Here is a 19,190-nt window from a genome sequence, read left to right as displayed (position 1 = left end):
TGTATCCAGAGGGCTCCATCCGATCTGGGAGTCTGCACCAATGTGTCATGAAACCACGCATCACTTGGCCCTTTAGATGCCTGATCCTTCCCTAAAATTAAGAATCTTAAATTCAAAGAGAGATTAATTAATTCCATCTGGGTTTATTTAATGGTAAGATATGGGATCTCAACCCATAAGCTTTTATCAGTTGCTTTTAGTGAGGCTTTACAGTTGCTATAAGCCCCCAGAAAAGAAAATAACAGCAGGCTGACTCCAGAAGTGCTGGCCTTGTCTTAGTGACAGTGGCAGAGATGTGCTGCTATAATCTTTATTTCATGACTTAGATTGACCTTTGCATGCAGATGCTGAAAAAGAATCAGTTTTACGGATCTTTATATGTTTCATAGAAGGAGTTCTCCTCGAGTCCATGTTTTTATTTCATACTAATTAGTGTGAAATAACATAATTTAATTGCAATTAAGTGGAGACAGAAAGAATTGTTTCCTGTAATGGGCTTTTTTTCAAAGTTTTTAAATACCATACATTTTTGAGGGTAACTAGTCAGAGAGTAATCTCAATTAGGAATGTCACTGGCAGTGAAAAATGCTCCTCAGTTTTAGTTTAGTGTTTCTCTCCCATCCTTCTCTAGCATAGATTAGAAGATGGCTTCAAAGCCTGCTTTGCAGCCAGGTTATACATTTCTATTGAATGTGTGCAGTGGTGCATTCTCTGAGGTTTTTACCTGTAGTTAAAGTTGAGCTATGTAGTAGATAGACATCTTTATAGGATGAAGTGTTGTTGTTAAGTATACTGTCCAGGTAGCATCCTAGATGACCTGTAAAATAGTGAACAGGAAGTCCAATCCACTCTTTTGCTCTTCGTCAAGATTTCAAACCACTGTTTATGCTGAAACTTAAAAGCTCCAAAAGGACCACTTACATACCTCCCTTTGAGATAGTAGGATCTGGTGCTCTATAGGTAGAGGATGTTGAATCTTTGTGGTTCAATGCTAACCTCTAAACTCTCCCATCAGCTCCAGCTTTTCCTATCTTCTTCTCTATTTGATTTTATCATACCTTAACTGTCCCTATTGCAGTCAGAAGCTTTTGCCTAGAAAGATGATGAGAGCAGGATATGTTGTTGGCTGTTTTCAAATCTGGTAGCATGTGACACAGCAGCGGCATCTCACCTTGCTTGCCTAGTACATCTGCAGCATCACTTCATTATGCAAAGAGACTCTTCAAAAAGCAAAGCAGAACCAGGCAGTTAGCAGAGATTATGGCTATACTTACCCTAAATATTTCAAAAGAAAATCTAATTGGACTATCAGTGAAGCAGAATCTCTTTTAATTATGGCAGAAATTATGATGAAATCAAGCATCAGAAGAGTTTCCTGAGGCTTTTGGTAATAAAAAAAAAAAAAAGAAAAGCAAAACAAAAAACAAACCTCTATCGAAGCATAATGGTATTCCAAACAGCATTAATCCTGATGCTTAGTAACAATTTATTTATTTTAGTATACCTTCCCCAGTCAGACTGCATCGTGGGCTGCTTTAGGTTGTGGAACATGTACATGGCACCATTCTGGGCACCCAACTGGTCCAGAATTGATACATTTCTCTACTGTTAAACTCTTACGGGTATTCAGACCCAATCTATTGAGAATGATAACTGGTCCTTGCTAGCTGAACAGTGCACAGGAATTTAGAAGGTATTGGCTGACCAGAGCCAATATCAGGGTAGAGTTCCTTCTAACAAAGAAATTTTACAGGCTGTCAAGTTCCACTGCTTGGTACTTTTTCATTTACTACTATCAACTTAGTCTTTGGGGATGAAGGGGCAGAGCAGTGTGCTGTGTCCCTGAGCAAGGACTTGGATACATTTGTATTTAATGATGAAACAAAATTATCATGGCCTAAGTTATCACAAGGAAGCATTTGGACCTCTCACTACAAAAAGGACATTGAGATGCTGGAGCATGTCCGGAGAAGGGCAACAGAGGTGGGGAAGGGCTGGAGCACAGGTCTGATGAGGAGCAGCTGAAGGAGTGGGGGTGTTTAGCCTGGAGAAAATGAAGAGGTTTAGGTTGGATATTAGGAAAGGTTTCTTCATTTAAAGGGTTGTCAGACATTGGAACAGGCTGCCCATGGTGAAATCACCATGCTTGGAAGTGTTCAAAAGGCATGTGGATGTGGCACATGGAGACATGGTTTAGTGGTGAACATGTCAGTGCTGGGTTAGTGGTTGGACTTGATGATCTTAGAGGTCTTTTCCAACTTCAATGATTCTGTGATTCTATACCTTAAATAGACATGTGGGAGTAGGGGTCTGGATCCTCCTGCTGATGTGATCACTCATTTAGGCAAAATTCTGCTATTGGATCTACTGTTGTTTTCTATTTATACTGCAGAAGTACTGAGGTAATGGAGAATTGTGACATCTCTTTTCTTTATTAGGGAGAGCAGTCACTGTGTGTACTTTATCACATCCCTGATCCACCCAGAGTTGGCTACCAAAAACTAGAAAATCTGAGTTCACACATGCTCAGTAGGGACCTAGGTAGAGTGCAGTAGCAAAATTGTCTGTGCCGAGTGTATTCCTTCCCCTGCCACCCCCCTCCTGCTGCTACCAAGCAGACTGCACATATGGCATCCCTAGAAAGCAATTGAACATGCTACAATGCTGGAGTTGCCAGGGTTGAGTGGCAATTTCTGTGCAATTGTTCTGCTCAGCATTGGGCCAGTGGAAAAAAATAGCCTGTGATGAGGGAATTAAAGGCTATTACAGAGTACATATGCATACAGGGGCTGATGTAAAATCACACAAGCAATCTTAATTCTGTTCTTTGCTCAGTTTTGAGTGCTTGACTTGGCAAATTTCAAGGTTTTTTAGCAAATGCTTTTTTTAGGTAAAATTAAAGATGGCTGTGGGTCTTTCTAGAACACTGTGGGTTGCACTTGCTAGCACTTGCCTTAATCTGTGTGCTGGATTTATTCCTAAATTTAAGGGAGCAAACCATCAGGTTGTGTTAAGTTTTGTTATTGAGAGAGCTTTTCACACTGACATGAACCATTCACTTAGATTTGTAGCCCCTGAAAGTATTGTGCTGGATTTTGCTTATGGTCTCTGGACAGAAAAAAATTATTGTGTTGTTAATTGTGCTGTGTCACCTACTTTGTCAGCTTTCTCAGACTGCATTTGTATCCATTTGCCAAGCTTTTGTACAGGGAAAAAAAGGGACTTTTTTTTCCCTCTCCAAATGGGAACAGTGTTTGTTTTTCTAGTATATGTAAAGAAAAATTAGAGAATTAATTAAAACATTCTTAGCCTGCTTTAAACATACCTGTGCTTTTGTCATCCAAAGCAGCTAAAACAACATGATGCTCCTGAACACATGGACAGTTAAATTTTTTTCGTATCTCTTCCAACAGTCTCGAGGCTGATAGGATTCTGCTTTAGAGCTCAGTTTTGACAGTGCTGATGAGCACTCTGGCCCAGATCTACAAAATGTGTAAATTTGTACTGAACTTGAAACACCTCCATCATCCTCTTGAAGTCACTAGATTTACTTAGGCTAAGTAATGCTCAAGTTAAACCTGTTCTTTGGACATCAGGGGATTCTGAGATTGTCATTTTGTTAATTTTTCTTATATCAACTAGCACAGCCCAACTGGGGCTCGGGTGCTTTTAGAATGTGCATAGTGACTAATAACACTAATGCAGTTTTCAGCTGATTTTAGGATTAAAACACCAGCAGTGCTCTCAAAGACATTTTCTTTTCTTACTGTAATAAAATCATGTTTGTGTTCAGAAGGACAGATGAGCAGGCAGCCATCTGAGAGATCAGCTCACATATCAAATTCTACAGCAATATTTAGATCTTGATGCTTAAACTGGGATATTTGATTTAAACTCTGAGCCTTCCTCTTTTGTGCTGGGGTGTTAGAAGAAGAGAGATATATTTTATGACTTCTGCACAGCAACCTATTTTTTAGACTTTAGGCAAGTTATTGTATTATTTTTGGAAGGCAGGTTTTCTGACAGTTATCTAGTTTAGATAACAAGGAAGGAAGAATGTGAGAGCTTGTTGATTTACCTGTGTAAATTACACCATTTTTAATTAGTGCCTCACAGTTCATATGTGTGTAATAAAAGGGCATTTTTAAAATTATACTGTCCACAACAGGCTAGCCCAGAATTTTGTAAATGCAAAGCAGGATAAGAGGTCTTCTGGTAGAGCTGCTTGTCCTCATTTCTATAATTGAAGTGAATACCCCAATGGGAAAACCATTATTTCTAATATTATATACACAAATTAAAACTCCATTTAGAGGTAAAGTGGGACCATTTTATAATTGACTTTGATCTTGAAGAAATATCTTGGTAATATTTATAGTAATATGGTCTCTGCCAGAAAGGGTATCTAGAAGGGAAAATATTATTTTACTGAGAAAGGCCTGAGCACGTCTAACACCAAATTTACCAGAGCTGTGGGGGCCGAAGTAAGTTTCTTTGGTGCAGTAGGCTGCCTCATAGCAGACAAGTGCTGCTGAGGTCCCTCTTTCCACTTTCTATTCTATTTGAAATTGATATAGATAGCAAAGTAAATTACTAAAGATATTTAAGCAGACAGCTCCTCGGATAAACCATGCCACTTCTATGTCTATTTTTTTCTATAGGTTAACACTTAAAAAAAATCCTCCTTTAAATATGCATGAAAATATTTAAATATACCCATTTAAAACTGTATTTTTCCTTTCCTGCAAGAAATTACAAGCTACTGTAGCACTGGAGGGGCCAATGATCATCTGTTAATGGTTTGAATGGACAGGCAATCATTTGAAAGACTTTGATCCTCAGGGGTAATTAGGAAGACATTGAATAGGAAGTGCTGACTCTTTGCATTGAACAAACATTGAGTTTAACTGCATCATATTGTAACATGCCTTTCTAGTCACTTCCTTGAAGGTTTCAAAGAAATGTGGTGCTTCAGCTGGAAGCCTTTCTTCTTCCTCATTAAGAACAATTGGGAGCTAAATTAAAATATAAACTGTTCTCCTAAGAAGAAGCTAATACTATTTGGTAGACCATCTGCTTCTATCTTGGAAATCATAGATACAACTCTTCTTCAATCAGGAGGGCTCAAAGAATAACTAGTTAGTGTCAAATCAAAGCAAGTAAATGTGTTTGTGGCAGGATTTCAGGTTATTAGCACAATGCTTTGTTTTCTCCAGAGGCAGTTCCCACCTTGGTGGCAAAATTTTAAGAGGTAGAAGCTCTCTATCATTTGTATTCCTCCTTTGCACGTGGTGATTCTGATTGAGGGAAGGAGAAGATGTGAATTATCTCCAAAATAACCACTTCTGGTACTTGCATAGTTTGAATATGAAGCAACAGTCAGGCAGGTAGAGTCCCAGGAATTATTAGATGTATCCCATAGCATGTGTCTGTACTGAGCTAGCTGTGAAAGCACCTATGTCATACTTTAGGACATTTGAAGTCCTAAAAAGTCCCACAGACAAACACAACACAGATCTCTCTCTGTTTTATCAGCAAAATTCTTCCTCCCTTAATCCTGAGATGGGTGGATATGGATTGTCCAGTTCTTAGATGAAGCAATTGCATCCCAGTCCAGCAAATTGTCTCCAGCCCCAGCTTGTGAAGCCTGGAAGACTGTTTTTTCTCATTGAAGATGGATCATTGAGCAGTTAGGAAGGGAGGCAAATGGGGAATTTACAATAGCGAGCATTACCCTTAATGTCTCTCCTGGTGCCTTTTTTATTTTTCTTAACTATTGTCTTGTGTCAAATAAATCAACAGGCAGGAAGCAGAGCCATGGGACCTCCAGCTGAGAGTCTTCACTTAAACAACATATAATCAAGCTGCCTTTCGGGCTCCATTCCTTTGTGACCTGTTAATTTTACATTTCTAACTGCACAGCAGCTCTGATCCATCTGGGTTGTGGAGAGCCTGGTGTGCAGGTTTCTCTGTTCCCACGTGACGGCAGTCCTGTCGTGGTGTGCAAATTCACAATGATGATTTATGAAGTCAGGTTTTCCATTTCCTGAATGAGAGTTTTAAGCCACAGATGGAAAGCATTTATTTATAGGAAATAATTTCAGACACTAGGAATGACACAGAGTGCTGTAAAGAGTTTTTGGTCACAAGGTAACTGCCAAAGTCCACACAAGAAGTGGCCTTGCAGGAGTCCCTCTCTCCTTGCCCCATGGTGCCTGGCTGAGTGACCTGGGTATGTATGTGTAAATAAACTAAATTCATGATATTGCAAACCACTGGGAATTTCAGTCAGGATACTAGAGCTCAATTCCAGACCTGTGAACCTGTTCTTTGGGTATTAAATCACTACAACACTCAAAAGTCTCCCCATGCTCTTAGATGAACAACAGCTTGAATCTGTCTGGTCCAGGACTTGACCATACAAACAAGTAGAGCAGATAAAAATGTTGCATCCAGCTTTTTGCCCTCGTCCTACACCAGCAGGGCCATAGAGCCACTTCAGCCCCTCACTCTCGTGTGATCTGCCATGCTGGGACACAGAAGCCTTGGTCAGCACTGAAATGGAGCAGCAATGTGAGAGAAAAACAGTTTGATTTATTTTTTTAATGTTTGTTTTACTGTTTCCATTCTTCTTAATCTTCTTTGATTTGTTGAAGATTGACAAACCAGTGATTATTTCATGCTGAAAGGCTCCTTTTCATGACACTGAATGTCACAAAAATATGGTTAATTCTGCATCAGGTAATTCTACCACTTGTACAAAAATAATACGATTTCAGTGTAGAGACAGTTATCTAGATAATTACAGTGAAGTTTCTTCCAGAGACAGGAGTGAAAGCAATACATTTACTTGAGTTAAAATTAACCCTGAATAATTCAGTGGTGGGATTCAGCTTTTTCTCAATTAGGAGGAAAAAGCAAAGTTCAGGTATCATTTTAGAGAGCATGCTATTGTATGTCTAAAGACTAAACATGAAGGTTAAAGAGGAATATCTAATCACCATGTATGTTATGCTTGTTTCCACACAAAGAAGGGAAAGCAAAGAAACAAGCTGTAAAAATGTCTTCTCAACCACTGACTGAACTTCAGCTGTTTTTTCTATTCCAAATCCCTTTTACTTTTTTGTTTAGCTTATCTTTGCTCTATCCTAACCTTCTTCTTCTCATTTTCTCTCATTTCATATTTTTCTCACCTTCCTCCCCTCTCTCATTTTCTGTCTTGTCCATTGTGGCATCAGTCCTTCTCATCTGTTCCTTCTCACACAGTGTTTTTCCATTTTCTTCTTTTCCCCATGCTGCACTGGGAGGCTTTGGAAAACCCTTCTTCCTCCCAGGAGTGGCCTTTAGGCTTGTGTTGGCTCTGGCTTAGCTGTCAGCAGTGCAGTGAGGTGCTTATAGAAACCAGTGGAGTAGTGAAGCCAAACTTCTCCAGATGGAGCACAGTGCCAGTACAGCTGAGCAGGGGGGACTGGAGTGGCTGTGCAGAGAAGCTTGGCTTTTCCAAAGCTTGTGCCCTCCCCAGTTTTATTTAAGAAAATATACTGACATCCTTACACAAATATGGATTCAAAACCTGCAGTATTCTTAGTGCAAATAACTGGATAGGGTTTTCAAATGAGAATCCCAAAAGACTTTCTGTCTTGCCTTCATGCCCTTTACCCCCTGCACTTGCTGTAAGTCCAGGCTCAGGTAGGGATCATTAATGTTTTGTTGAGCTTCAGTTCTGAGAAACTCTTTATTCATTGTTCAGGGCAAGATCATTTGTTAGCTGGAAAACAGTTGCTATTTTATTCATTCCTTAGTTTCTGTGGGAGCTTTGCCTGGGTGAGGAATCACCAGGCCAGCTGTGGTACCTGCAGGACTTAGCCCTGGGAGGGCAGGGGAGAAGGAAGCAGCAGAGCCTGTGAGCTGCTGTGAGAATGCTTTTAACAAACACTATGGAAGCAGCTAGTGGCTTCAGCTGTAGCCTTAATTCCAAACACCGTAATTGATTGGTTTGGTTATTTATTACACTGAGCTTGCTGATTTGGGCAAAGCAACAAGCTAATAAAGGGCCAGCAGTTAGTTTTTCAATTTTTTGCTGACTGGTGTGGTTTCTGGGGGTCTCATATGCTTCAGTAAGCATGTCTTGTCTTTTCTTCTCCCTGTGATCTATCACAATCATCTGCCTCTCTCTGCTAACTCCTTCGCTCCATCAGCCTGTCCTAAGAGATGTCCATTTTGTTGACCATGTGAATTATTATCTTTGTTTGTCCTTTTTCATTCTAAATGCTGTACACTTCCTTTGTTCTCTGCTCCGCTGAGTAAGTTGTTTTGACTTTAGTGTTTTGCTGTCTCATAAGCAAGTGGCAATAATACAAAGATACTCAAAAGCCTGGGTCTGTTCAAAAGAAGCTTGGGAAGAATGTTCCTCTTTATTTGGTTTAACAGCATCTTCTGATGCTGATTATGGCATCCACCAGTAGCCATGGAGTAGGAATAATGCAATATAAGAAGAGATAATACGTTAAAATCAAAAGAATCGTGATCCTGAATACTTAGTTCCACCAATATGAACTTAGATTCACTTTACAGAGAAAACTTGCAAACAGTTTAGCATCAGCTGAGTTATTTAATCATGCAAATAAATCAAGAGTCCAGCAAAAGAGCGGCCATATCACGCTGGCATGGTTGAAATGCTGAACTCAGCAAAGTAATCAAACCCTGAAGGGACTGGAGTTTGATGTCCATTTTTTCTCCACCAAGAAGGCAGGCACAGGTGACTTAGGACTGAGGATAAGGTGATTTACTCTGCCGCAGAAAATTCTGTTACCCATTCAGCAAGTTTCAGGGCACCTTTTGCTAGCACTTAGCTACAGGGGAAAGGTTGTGCAAGTCAAAGCTTTAAAGTCAGAACAGGAGCATAATGGGCCAGAGCCCCAGATGCCTTTATATCATCTAAGTTGTTGGTGCTGAAACAGCTCAGAGAGCATGTGGGGCTTCCCCTAAGTATTGTTTTCATTCCCAGAGAAGGCAGACAAAAGAGTTTTATTCTCCATGGGAAATATAACCAAAGTGTCTGCAAAGAGCCTGCCATGGAGCTTCCTAGGCAGTGAAAGCTACATGGTATTTTACAAAAGTGTACACTTTAATGATTTTTAATTGCAGAGTGCTCTTTTAATACATGGGGAGCCTTCAATATCTGAAAATCTATTGAGCATCACATTCGAGAGGGAGAGGGAGAAGGAGAAGGACATGGGGGCTTTTAGGGCATTTTCTCTCTGTCAGTGACTTCTTATATCTAGCTGAGCAGGGGATAAAAAAAAAGCCAGAGAAAATGTCCACAGTGGGTTCCATTGACCTGGAGACTAAGAACATCAGGAATCTCAATCTATTTTTACAGCTTTACTTTGCTTTTAGGAACATTAGCACTTCTAAATGTATGGTTGTGCTTCTCATCTATGGTTCCAGGGCTATTCCATGATTATGGTCCTTCGTTGTTTTTTTCAGTGAGAAAGAACTTTGCGTCAATTTATCACAGAACAAGGTTGATTTGTGCCATTTTTAAAATCTTTAAACACAACTGTGTGCAACAACAGCTTTACACATCCCATTGAGATTTAAAGACCTGAAATATCCACTGCTGTTACTACTCGACTTTTCAGCACCAATGTGGCAGTTAGAGGGAGCAAGAGGACGAATGAATCTTCCACCAGCTTGCCAATCAGACACTGCTGGTATTTGGAAGATAGTAATGAAATCACTTAATCAGGTGACTTCCTCATAACATACCTGCTACCAGAGCATGTTTCTAAAGTAAATCAGACTCTTTGTTCTTCTTTCAGGTTGAATTTTGTGATTATTGCCTACCTGTAGCAGAAATTACATGATGTCTGTTTGCCGTATGAGTGGGAATATTTATAGGCTTTTATTTTGTGCTTAAAAACATCAAATCAGAATTCCTGAATAGAGCAGTAGCTCTGAGCTTTTACACTCTGTTTTCTGGATTTTTTTAGCCACTTGATAATCAAGAAGCTATTCAAATAATTCTGTTTTTCAGAGTTCTGCGTTTTTGTATGCATGGTGTGCATAGATCTCATTCTCATGGCGTATCATTGGAGACCTTCCTACAGCCTTTCAGTACTTCAAAAGGAGGCTTGTAAGAAAGATGTAGAGAGACTTTTTACTAAGGTCTGTAGTGACAGGACAAGGGAGTAATAGTGTTAAATGAAAAGAGAATAGATTTAGATTAGATATAATGATTTTTTTTTACTATCGGGCTGATGAGGCACTGGCACAGGTTGCCCAGAGAAGCTCCGGCTGCCCCAGCCCTGGCAGTGTTCAGGGCCAGGTTGGATGGGGCTTTGAGCAACCTGGTCTAGTGGAAGGTGCCCCTGTCCATGACAGGGGCCTTGAAAGTAGATGGTCTTTAAGGTTCCTTCCAACCCAAACCATTCTGTGATTCTGTGATCTAGGTGATGATGGGATCAATGTACACAGTAAGCTTTTTGCTTTAGACGAAATCTATTAGCAAAGGACAAAAGTTAACGTTAATACAAGTCTTTTAACTTTGTGTGATAATACAATATCTATGTTACTATGTTATCTATAATTATGTTACTATGTTATCTATAATTCTGTTGAATTTTCTATATTGGAACATTGTAAGACACTTTTCAAACATTGAGAATTGAATGATGACATGGAATGGTTGATTCACTTGCTCAAGTGGATGGATAATGTGCAGAAAAGCTGTAGCACTTCCAGGCTGCCAGTTCTGTCGTTACACTGAACCAAGATGATCACTTGTTAAGACATTTCCTCTCAGGTATTTTAAATTCATTTGGATGCCTGGAAGAAATGTTCACAGTTTTCCCACTGCACCCAAAACAATGTTGAGTTTTTCATCTTTATTTGCTTGCAGTAAATAATGATCTACAATAACAAATTCCTCCCAAGGAGAGGAGAAGCAGCAATGTCCTTTTGGGTAAACAATAGCCTTGCAATGTGTTCCTAAAAGTCTGTGTGGCACTTAGGCTGTGATGTCCAAAGGACAGAACAGTTCAAATGAGGTTATGAAAAAAGCAAACCACTGGCCCAGTTCCTGCCTAAACCAGGGATGCCTGGTATAAGCTCAAGCAGGTCGTTCTAACATGAAGACATCTGAGAGATGGAGCTGGGCTTAAGCACTTAGGGCCAGCAGAATTTAGGCCTGACAGCTGTCTAGGATTGCCTGAGTTTGGAGGAGTGAAGAGTACAGTTTCTGTTCTGCCTGAAACTACAAACATCCATGTAACTATAAACATCCCATGTTAACGTGGGAACTTGCATGCTGAGAGTATCTAAATCCTTGAGCTCTGTAAACAGCTCTGCAGCACCTGGGTAACACTCTGGTCCTTGGAGAGGTCCAGCCTGGATGGAATTATAAGATGGCATCCAGTACTGAGCTTAGAACAAAACTGCTGGCAGAGAGCTGCATGAAATGCCTCTTAAATCTTGTGACCCTGTAAGCATAGAGTAAGATAAGTGAATTAACACACAATTGCATTTTAATGCCCAAACAGGTGAATTGAGTCAGTCCTTTAATCTGCTGTAGTTCTCCTTTCCCTTTCTGTGTAGTGAAAAAAGCAGATTCCTACCTGATAAGGTTTTATGAGGTTAATAGCTATGAAGTGCCCAGGCAGTCTGATGATGAGAGCTGTATAAACACAAAGATACTATGCAAGGATAGCAATGCCAAATGCTTGATGCAAATCCCTTGTTCATGGTCTGATTTCCTCTCTTCCCTTGCACAGTTTCTTTGCAAATATACCCCTTTCAGATGAAAATACTTGTCCCTCTGCCTAAAGTACCCTGGGTAAATTACCACTAGCATTGGTAACATTCTTTCTTAGTATATATACCTGTATAAAAATGAGTGTTGAACAGGTCCTCAGGAGACCTTCCTTGCTGTGCTTGCTTGCCGTGTGGGAGTTTAAGGAATGTATTTTTTTTCTAAATGGATAAGACTGTTAACGAACACAGTCCCCATTTACAAGGTAAAAAAAAAAAAAAAAATTTGCGTTCATGTTTTGTGATGTTGTAGTTGTGCAAAGACAACCTTATTTATGTTGGTAAGTGATAGGTGACCTAATTGAGACTGAAGTAGAAAAAATCACGTATTTTGCTAAATTGCCTAAACACGCTGTCTTCAGAGAGCTACTCAGATTACTTTTCAATCCTCTTGAAAAGATTGTTTCTGATGCACAGATTTAAATAAACTAACCACTTGTCCCTGACACTGGTTGCTGATCTCAGGTATATGTTTGTGAATAAAAAGAGAATTATAGGCCATGGAAATGCTCTGTTTCTTTACTGGTTTTGTTTATACTAAATGGCTGTGCTGTTAGTGCCATTGTATAGTTTCTTGGAGAAATTATAGTGTAAAATATCAAGGCTTTTCCTTAAAAAAGAAATGTCATTCCAAATGTAGCAAGTATCAGATCATTTAGCTGTGTAGAGCCTGAAGCTAAGCTGGATACTGATTGAGTATGAAATGTTTATGTTGGGATGGAAGAACTGATATGGTAAGCCACAAGCCACGTTTTTTTGCTCTATATTTGCAAGGGGCAAGTATTAGTTGTATAAGCATATGATTTCCATACTCCTCATACATGTGTTTGCTTTTTAAGTAGTCTGTCTTGTTCCTTAACTTCACTTGTCATTATGTAATGCCTTGAAATAGATTCACGTGTGCACTGGATGACTTTGCATGGCCCAGAAACCTACAGAGAGCTTTGCCCTGATATCACACAAATCTAAATAGTGCTGCTCATTTTCAGTTCTCAAGGATATGTCTTTGATCTGAATAGAAGAAGCTGAGTTGTACAAAGGAATGCTCAGACATAGTCGCTCACATTTGTGACGCAGAGCACAGGGGCATGTGTAAAAGATGGATCTTAAATTGCCTCAGTTTTCCCTTGGTCTTAACCAGGAAAAGCTGTCAGAGATGTCTTTCAGGGCTTCTGTGTATAATTGGTGGATAAAAAAAAAAAAAATAACCTATATAATACACTGTGAATATGGCAAAACAAACCAGAGTGCAGTTCCCTGGGATTTATTGGTATGTTAGGAAATAATACTCCTTGTATTTCTGTGTTCACCGCGTTGTCACCCCAGCCTTGGGAGCTTTGTGCCTGGTTATCCTGTCATGCAGACCATGAGTCAGGAATGGTCCTGCTGGAAGAAGCAGAGTGGATTGGTACAGGTGATCTAAACTGAGTTTAAGTGGGTGGAAAGTCCTAGGGAGCTGGTATGGTAGAAGCAGCAGGAGCTGTCTAATTACATTAATTCCCTTCCTGTCCTAAAGCAATGACCACTAATAAGGCACTGGAGCGAGGGTTTAGAAAGTGCCCCTGTAGTTCTGAACCTCTCCCAAACAGAAAAAGATGACTTTTCTCATTGCTCACCACAGCCATGCACCTGTTTGGCCTAAACTGGCACCTGCAGCCGATGGAAGGGCAGATGTATGAGATCACGGAAGACACAGCCAGCAGTTGGCCAGTGCCAACGGACGTCTCCTTATATCCTTCGGGGGGCACAGGGTTAGAGTTACCTGACAGGAAAGGCAAAGGAACCAGTGAAGGTATGGTTGGTATGTGTCCATGTTGTGAGTCTTCTGTCTGCCTCTAAACTCCAGCCGTCCAATCTCATGTTCCATTACCCTCAGTGCTGCCATCAGCAGGTGCTTTTCCAGTCTTTCATGTCTAGAGCTAGTCGTCAGTCCTGTTTCCATATGTTTCTAAGTTTCATACCCCTCTGATGTCCACTAATGCAATAAAACCATGTGAAACTCTCTCCACATATTCAAGGCATTCTCACAGACTACAGAAGGTCAGCATGAAAACCCTGCCTTGAGTGGCTGTTTTCATGGGAAAACATTGTCTCTTGAAAATTAAATGATTCCTGGAGCACTGCATCAAGCTTCCTCTACAACACTACAAAAATGTTTGAGTTTTACTATTTGTTGCCACTTAGCAAATGTTTTGAGGACCAAAATACTTACTGAGAACTATTACACTATGAGCTTTGGCACTCCAGAGTTGGACATAGCTTTGCAAAAGTAGCCAGATAAAAGGCCTAGTCTGCACAAAGTATCACGGTGTTGACAGAAATTAGAAGCACCTCATGGATCCTCAATTCAGTAGCACCTTATCAGCTTTACATCTTTGTGTGCTTTTTTTAGGGGCACCACTGCTAAAAGTACCTGTAAGCTCTGCAAAGTCTTATCCCTCCCCAGACATAGCTGGAGAAATGAGAAATGCAAATTTTCAGAAAGCTTTTTTTATTTGTGTGTCAAGATTCTCTATATAAAATTAAGAGATTCCAGTAAAACTGCAGCAATTGACTATTTTTGGTAGTTACTTTGGTGGAAGAAGTTTTGTGGACAGGTAAGATGTATGCTACTGTTCTTGCAACTCACTGAACTCAAAAGTTTCCACAGAGTTCCCTAGGCTTTGGCTCACAGCCTGTGTTTACATGTTTAATTTAAATTAATTGTTGAGGGGTTTTTTCTATAAGAGGTTTTGTCTGTCTTTATTAGTCCAAATAAAGGCCATAATTATGTGTGTTCCTTAAAACAGTGTATTTACTGGTAACTGATGGCTGCCATCAAGTTGCTACAAGGAAAAATCAGCTAAGCAGGTTATTCTCAGCAAACCTTACTAGACAGTACAGCAAGATGCCGACAGCCCTGCTGCTGTACTCAAAAATACTTCACAACAGATCCTTTTTTTTTCCCCTCTAACTTGCCATATGTTTCATTTTTGAATCATCTAGCTTTGATCTGTCCATTTCCTTTTAAAAGTCAAAATGAAAATAAATGGACGTATCCAAAACTGACATCCAGGTGAAAGACCTTGACTTGATTTTATTTTAGCCACATTTACAGTGACATGAGTAGAAGTTTTGATTGCTGCTGTTAAAAGTGTTAAAAGAGGAGTCTGAAGAATAGCCTAGTTATGTCATTAGAAGACCCCTCAAGTGAGTGCTTTGTATAGATCTTAGGGAATCTGTAGGCTCTAGAGGAAAATACCGTGTCCTGACTAAAAAGCACATCACAACAACATCTTTGGTGCACTGTCCAGCCTTCAAATGCAGCTCTCTTGCCATCAGGTAACTATGTAACTAATTCTGGACTAGCAGTGCTGCAGGGCTTCTGTTCTAAACCAGAATTTATGTGATTGAAATTTATTTTTAAAAGAATGGAAATATATTTTAATGTCTTCCGGATCATAATGAAATAGGCTGGAATGTGTTAGGAACATCCTTAGAGCTGATCTGAATGAATCATTACCAGTGTCTTGCCAACTCTCAGTAACAGTCATTCCTTCTCATCTGTGGCTGTGCTCCAGAACAGCTTTTTCCTCTGTTCAAGCCCAACCCTGTTTACCAAAGCACTTAACCACATGCTTACGTTTAAGCATGTAATTGACTGTGGTTGAAGTCAGAGCTATATGTGTTCTTAAGTGTTTTGATGGGCCAGGGAACCATCCTGTTGGAAATACAGAGAGATTCAGCAAGGTCTGAAATGAAATAGCTCATTTTGATATCCAAAGAAATTAGGAACAGTTGCTACGGTAACTAAAAAGTTCAAGGTAATGTGCAGAAAGAGCAGAGTAATTGACAGCCCAATTAAGAATTCAGACCTGAAGTTAATTTTAAGGAGTCAGATATTTCTGATTAAAAGCCAATTTCTGATTAGAAGCTGACATGGCTTTTTCATTGTACTTTCTTTATGAAGTATCCAGTCCGTAGGGCCTAATCTTACTGTAGGCTGAAACTGATGAAACAGAGAGGGATTTCAGGGACTAAATTCAGGCTGGTGAAGAGAGCTTCTGCTTGGACATCTGTATCAGAACAAGCTTCGACCACTGGCAACATGATGTAACAGCTCTTAGGATATCTGCTTCTCAGACATACAAGTGTCCACCAAGAGGAGACATAAACTTTGTAATTGTGTGTACAAGAAATTATTTCTGTGAGACTGTCTTTTGCAATCACAGAAGCATTTTCGTTTGCATGAGCAAGTGCTGCTCTCTCTACGGAATACATCCTGTGCTCATTTTCTCCAGGCTCTATCTTGCATAGCAACATCTGTCATATTAAATTCTCACCTTCCCTGATTCACTCTGATGTACAATCTTTATTAATGAACAATCATGGGGCATATCAAATACTTAAGGTTTTCACCTGAATATATAAGAATCTATAAAACATGCCAGTAGAATCAGAAAAAATATATCCTTCATTTGAACCAAAACGTGTGATGTCTGTAGCTCTTCTTTAATAGAATCCTCAATCTTTTCATCCTACAGTAGTGCAATAAGAAATTTTGCATGAAGACATTGAAACTGTTTCCTATAATCCTGACAGTGTGAAAAGAAAATTTTAGTATACCAAATAAATACTATCAATCCAGTTGAGAACATAATTCTCCTCAGAATCTATCTGGCTGATTTTCATTGTGCAATTGTACTCTATTAGCAGGATTCAGAAAGAATGCCCATTTACCTGAGATGCTTCTGATTATCTCCTTTAATGTGTATGTGTATTGAAAACGGATAAAAAGTCAGCAGATTTCCCTTCTGAATTTATTTGAGAGTGATGAGCAAAGATAAATGGAGATCTTATAAAATTAAGAGTAGCTTTTTTTGTGTGAACATACAGCCTTTGCATATATACACCTTTTGTGCTGGTATGCATAAAACTTCTACCTCAGGATAGCTCATGCCATCAAGTCCTGCTTCAGCAGTGTCCTTAAGCAGTTGCTGACTTTAAATCAGGGTTTAGTGTTACTGGAACCAAAAGTTCTGCAAGGAAAGATTCTCCATCCTTAATAGTTAATATGCATATTGTTTCTATATTGATTTTCAGAGACAGCTAACAATTTACATCTGTTTCTGCTGGAGAGTTTGTGTTGGGATGGTATATGGAGAAATTTAAGGCAATACTGTATTTAACGTTATGTAATATTAAAGGAAAGGTCATTTGAAACAGTAAAATGCAATGTTCTACCAGTCACCTTTTCAATATGGCAAGTAAATTCTGAGACTATTTGATGTGAATTCATGATAGATGTGAAAAGATTTTTTTTACACATTCTTCAAATGTAGGTACTGAAAGAAAAAAATTCCTAATGTGATTTTTCTACAAAAGAAGGTATGTAGCCAGAAGTTCCCTTCTCATTTTGTTAGAATTGTTTGCTCTGTGAAACACAGAGTAGTGTGTGCTGTAATGGCACATAGATAAGAGAACAAATTTATTTGAATTTCCAAAATAAATAATTAGTCTTTGTTGGTGACATGTTGCTCTCTTTACGAAAGCCAGAATCTTTCAGGTGACACTACTGCACACTTTTCCACTAGAAGTGTCCTTTATAAAGGGTGTTTGCTAAGCAGTTGCCTTCTTCATCATCCCTGTGCCCTGCACCAAAGCTGTGGCCACTGGTTATAGCACAGGCTGAAAAGGGAACATTCTGGTGTTTGATTTTTCATTCTGCCCCTCATTCCCTGGTCTTCCTTTGGGTCCAGATTTTTTGAAGCAGCCACCTGCTTTGAGAGTTGTGACTGTATGAATTTCTAACCTGGAATTCCTCAGGTGTGTTTTTTAGGGGTGCCAAGCTCCCTCGGACATTTCAGCATGTACTGATTCCATTTGAATACCCAGGCTCTCCAGCCTGGTAGTTTTAGAAACAGATGCCTCCATTTGTCTTCTGAAAGAAAATGGATAATAATAGCACACTTTACAGGTTATACTGAAACCCAATTAAAACCTCTCATGTTTCTTAATAGATATTACTCAAGTGCAGGGTATGATCTCCTTTGTTTTTCTCAGTCCTTTTTTTTCTTTAGCTTTTTTTTGACAGTTCAGCATATTTCAAATACTTTCGCCACTGTCAAGAATTAATTTAATAGAGAAACATTCTCCTTTCCCTACTTAGGCATCGTTCATGCTGCTGTTCTCCACACCACCATTCCACTCTGTGGCACGTCTATCTCACTCTTGCTACACTTCTCGTTACTAATTTAATGATGACTTCTCCATTCCTAAACTTGTATTCATTTAGAATATAATGTCAGATGATTTATTCTTCTCTTTGTAATGTAATTACACACTCTCTGATGTTACAATTTAAACAAAAGGCCATTTTTCTCCAGGTTGCTCTTCCCATGCTCGTGTTTTCAAACAAAACAGTTACTGAAGCCAGAAATTATCCTGCCAGTTTTCCTCCCATAATCTTATGGATTGGCTAGACAAAGTACTGTGAAGACTTCAGGACACTAATAGACTGTTCCTCAAGATCAGTGTCAGAGACACCAGTATGATTAAATTACTTTCAGGATGTAAGACTAATTCAAGAATTTTGTTCCTGTGTTTTGGCAGGAAAGCCCAGTAGTTTCTTTCCAGACGACAGTTTTATAGACTCCGGAGAAATTGATGTAGGCAGACGAGCCACACAGAAGATCCCTCCTGGTATCTTTTGGAGATCTCAGGTGTTCATCGACCACCCAGTGCATCTCAAATTCAATGTTTCTTTAGGAAAGGCTGCTCTGGTTGGCATCTATGGCAGAAAAGGACTCCCACCATCACACACACAGGTAAGGGGCCCTTATTTCAATTAAATAATGTTGTCTTAAGTTGATGTTTGTATGATGTATTGTTTTCTTTCATCTGTTTCTTTCAAGAATTTGTTGCACGCTTGCAAGATGCCAAAGATCATTTATCCAGAGAAGGAGAATCAAGAGACAATTGCAAAATTTACACAAATTAATCTGGTGGGCTGTAGGCAGGGGCAGAGCCAGCAGTTGCCTAAGGCAGCAAGCTGCCAGAGGAGAATGGTTTTGTGAGGCTGGTGGTCACTGGTGGTACCAGCAGAAAGTACCACCTTCTCCATCCAGTGCTTTGCACAAAGGCAGCTACACCCAAACTGCATCCAAAGGAATCTTCTCTTAAGCAGATTCATGTATCTCAGGTCTGTCTCTCTTTCAGCCACTGCCTTCACCGTCTCATGGTAAGAGCAGCAAGTTGGTCACCCCTAGGGGGGAGCAAGATTCACTTCTGTCTTCCATGCTGGAATGCCTTGAGCCAGCCCTTCCCAGGATGTATGCTGTCAGCTTAGACTGAGGTTTGTCAGGGCCAAGTAATTAGTGTATAAGAAAAGAAAATCAAGA

General features: G+C 39.6%; 1 protein-coding gene across 3 annotated transcripts in view; it reads left to right on the top strand.

Moving 5' to 3' along the window:
* Positions 1 to 19,190, top strand: part of TENM4 (teneurin transmembrane protein 4) — a gene marked incomplete at both ends in the record, with an annotated part of 341,202 nt that overhangs the window by 149,279 nt on the left and 172,733 nt on the right. For all 3 annotated transcript variants that reach the window (XM_082278669.1, XM_082278668.1, XM_082278667.1), the window contains 2 exons: positions 13,433 to 13,603; positions 18,403 to 18,617. In XM_082278669.1, coding sequence (XP_082134795.1) covers positions 13,433 to 13,603; positions 18,403 to 18,617 — 386 coding nt within the window. The remainder of the gene's footprint in view (positions 1 to 13,432; positions 13,604 to 18,402; positions 18,618 to 19,190) is intronic.

The sequence above is a fragment of the Coloeus monedula genome (assembly GCF_965178545.1).
Source record: "Coloeus monedula genome assembly, chromosome: 3".
NCBI lineage: Eukaryota > Metazoa > Chordata > Aves > Passeriformes > Corvidae > Coloeus > Coloeus monedula.
This window is presented reverse-complemented; position numbering and strand designations above follow the sequence as displayed.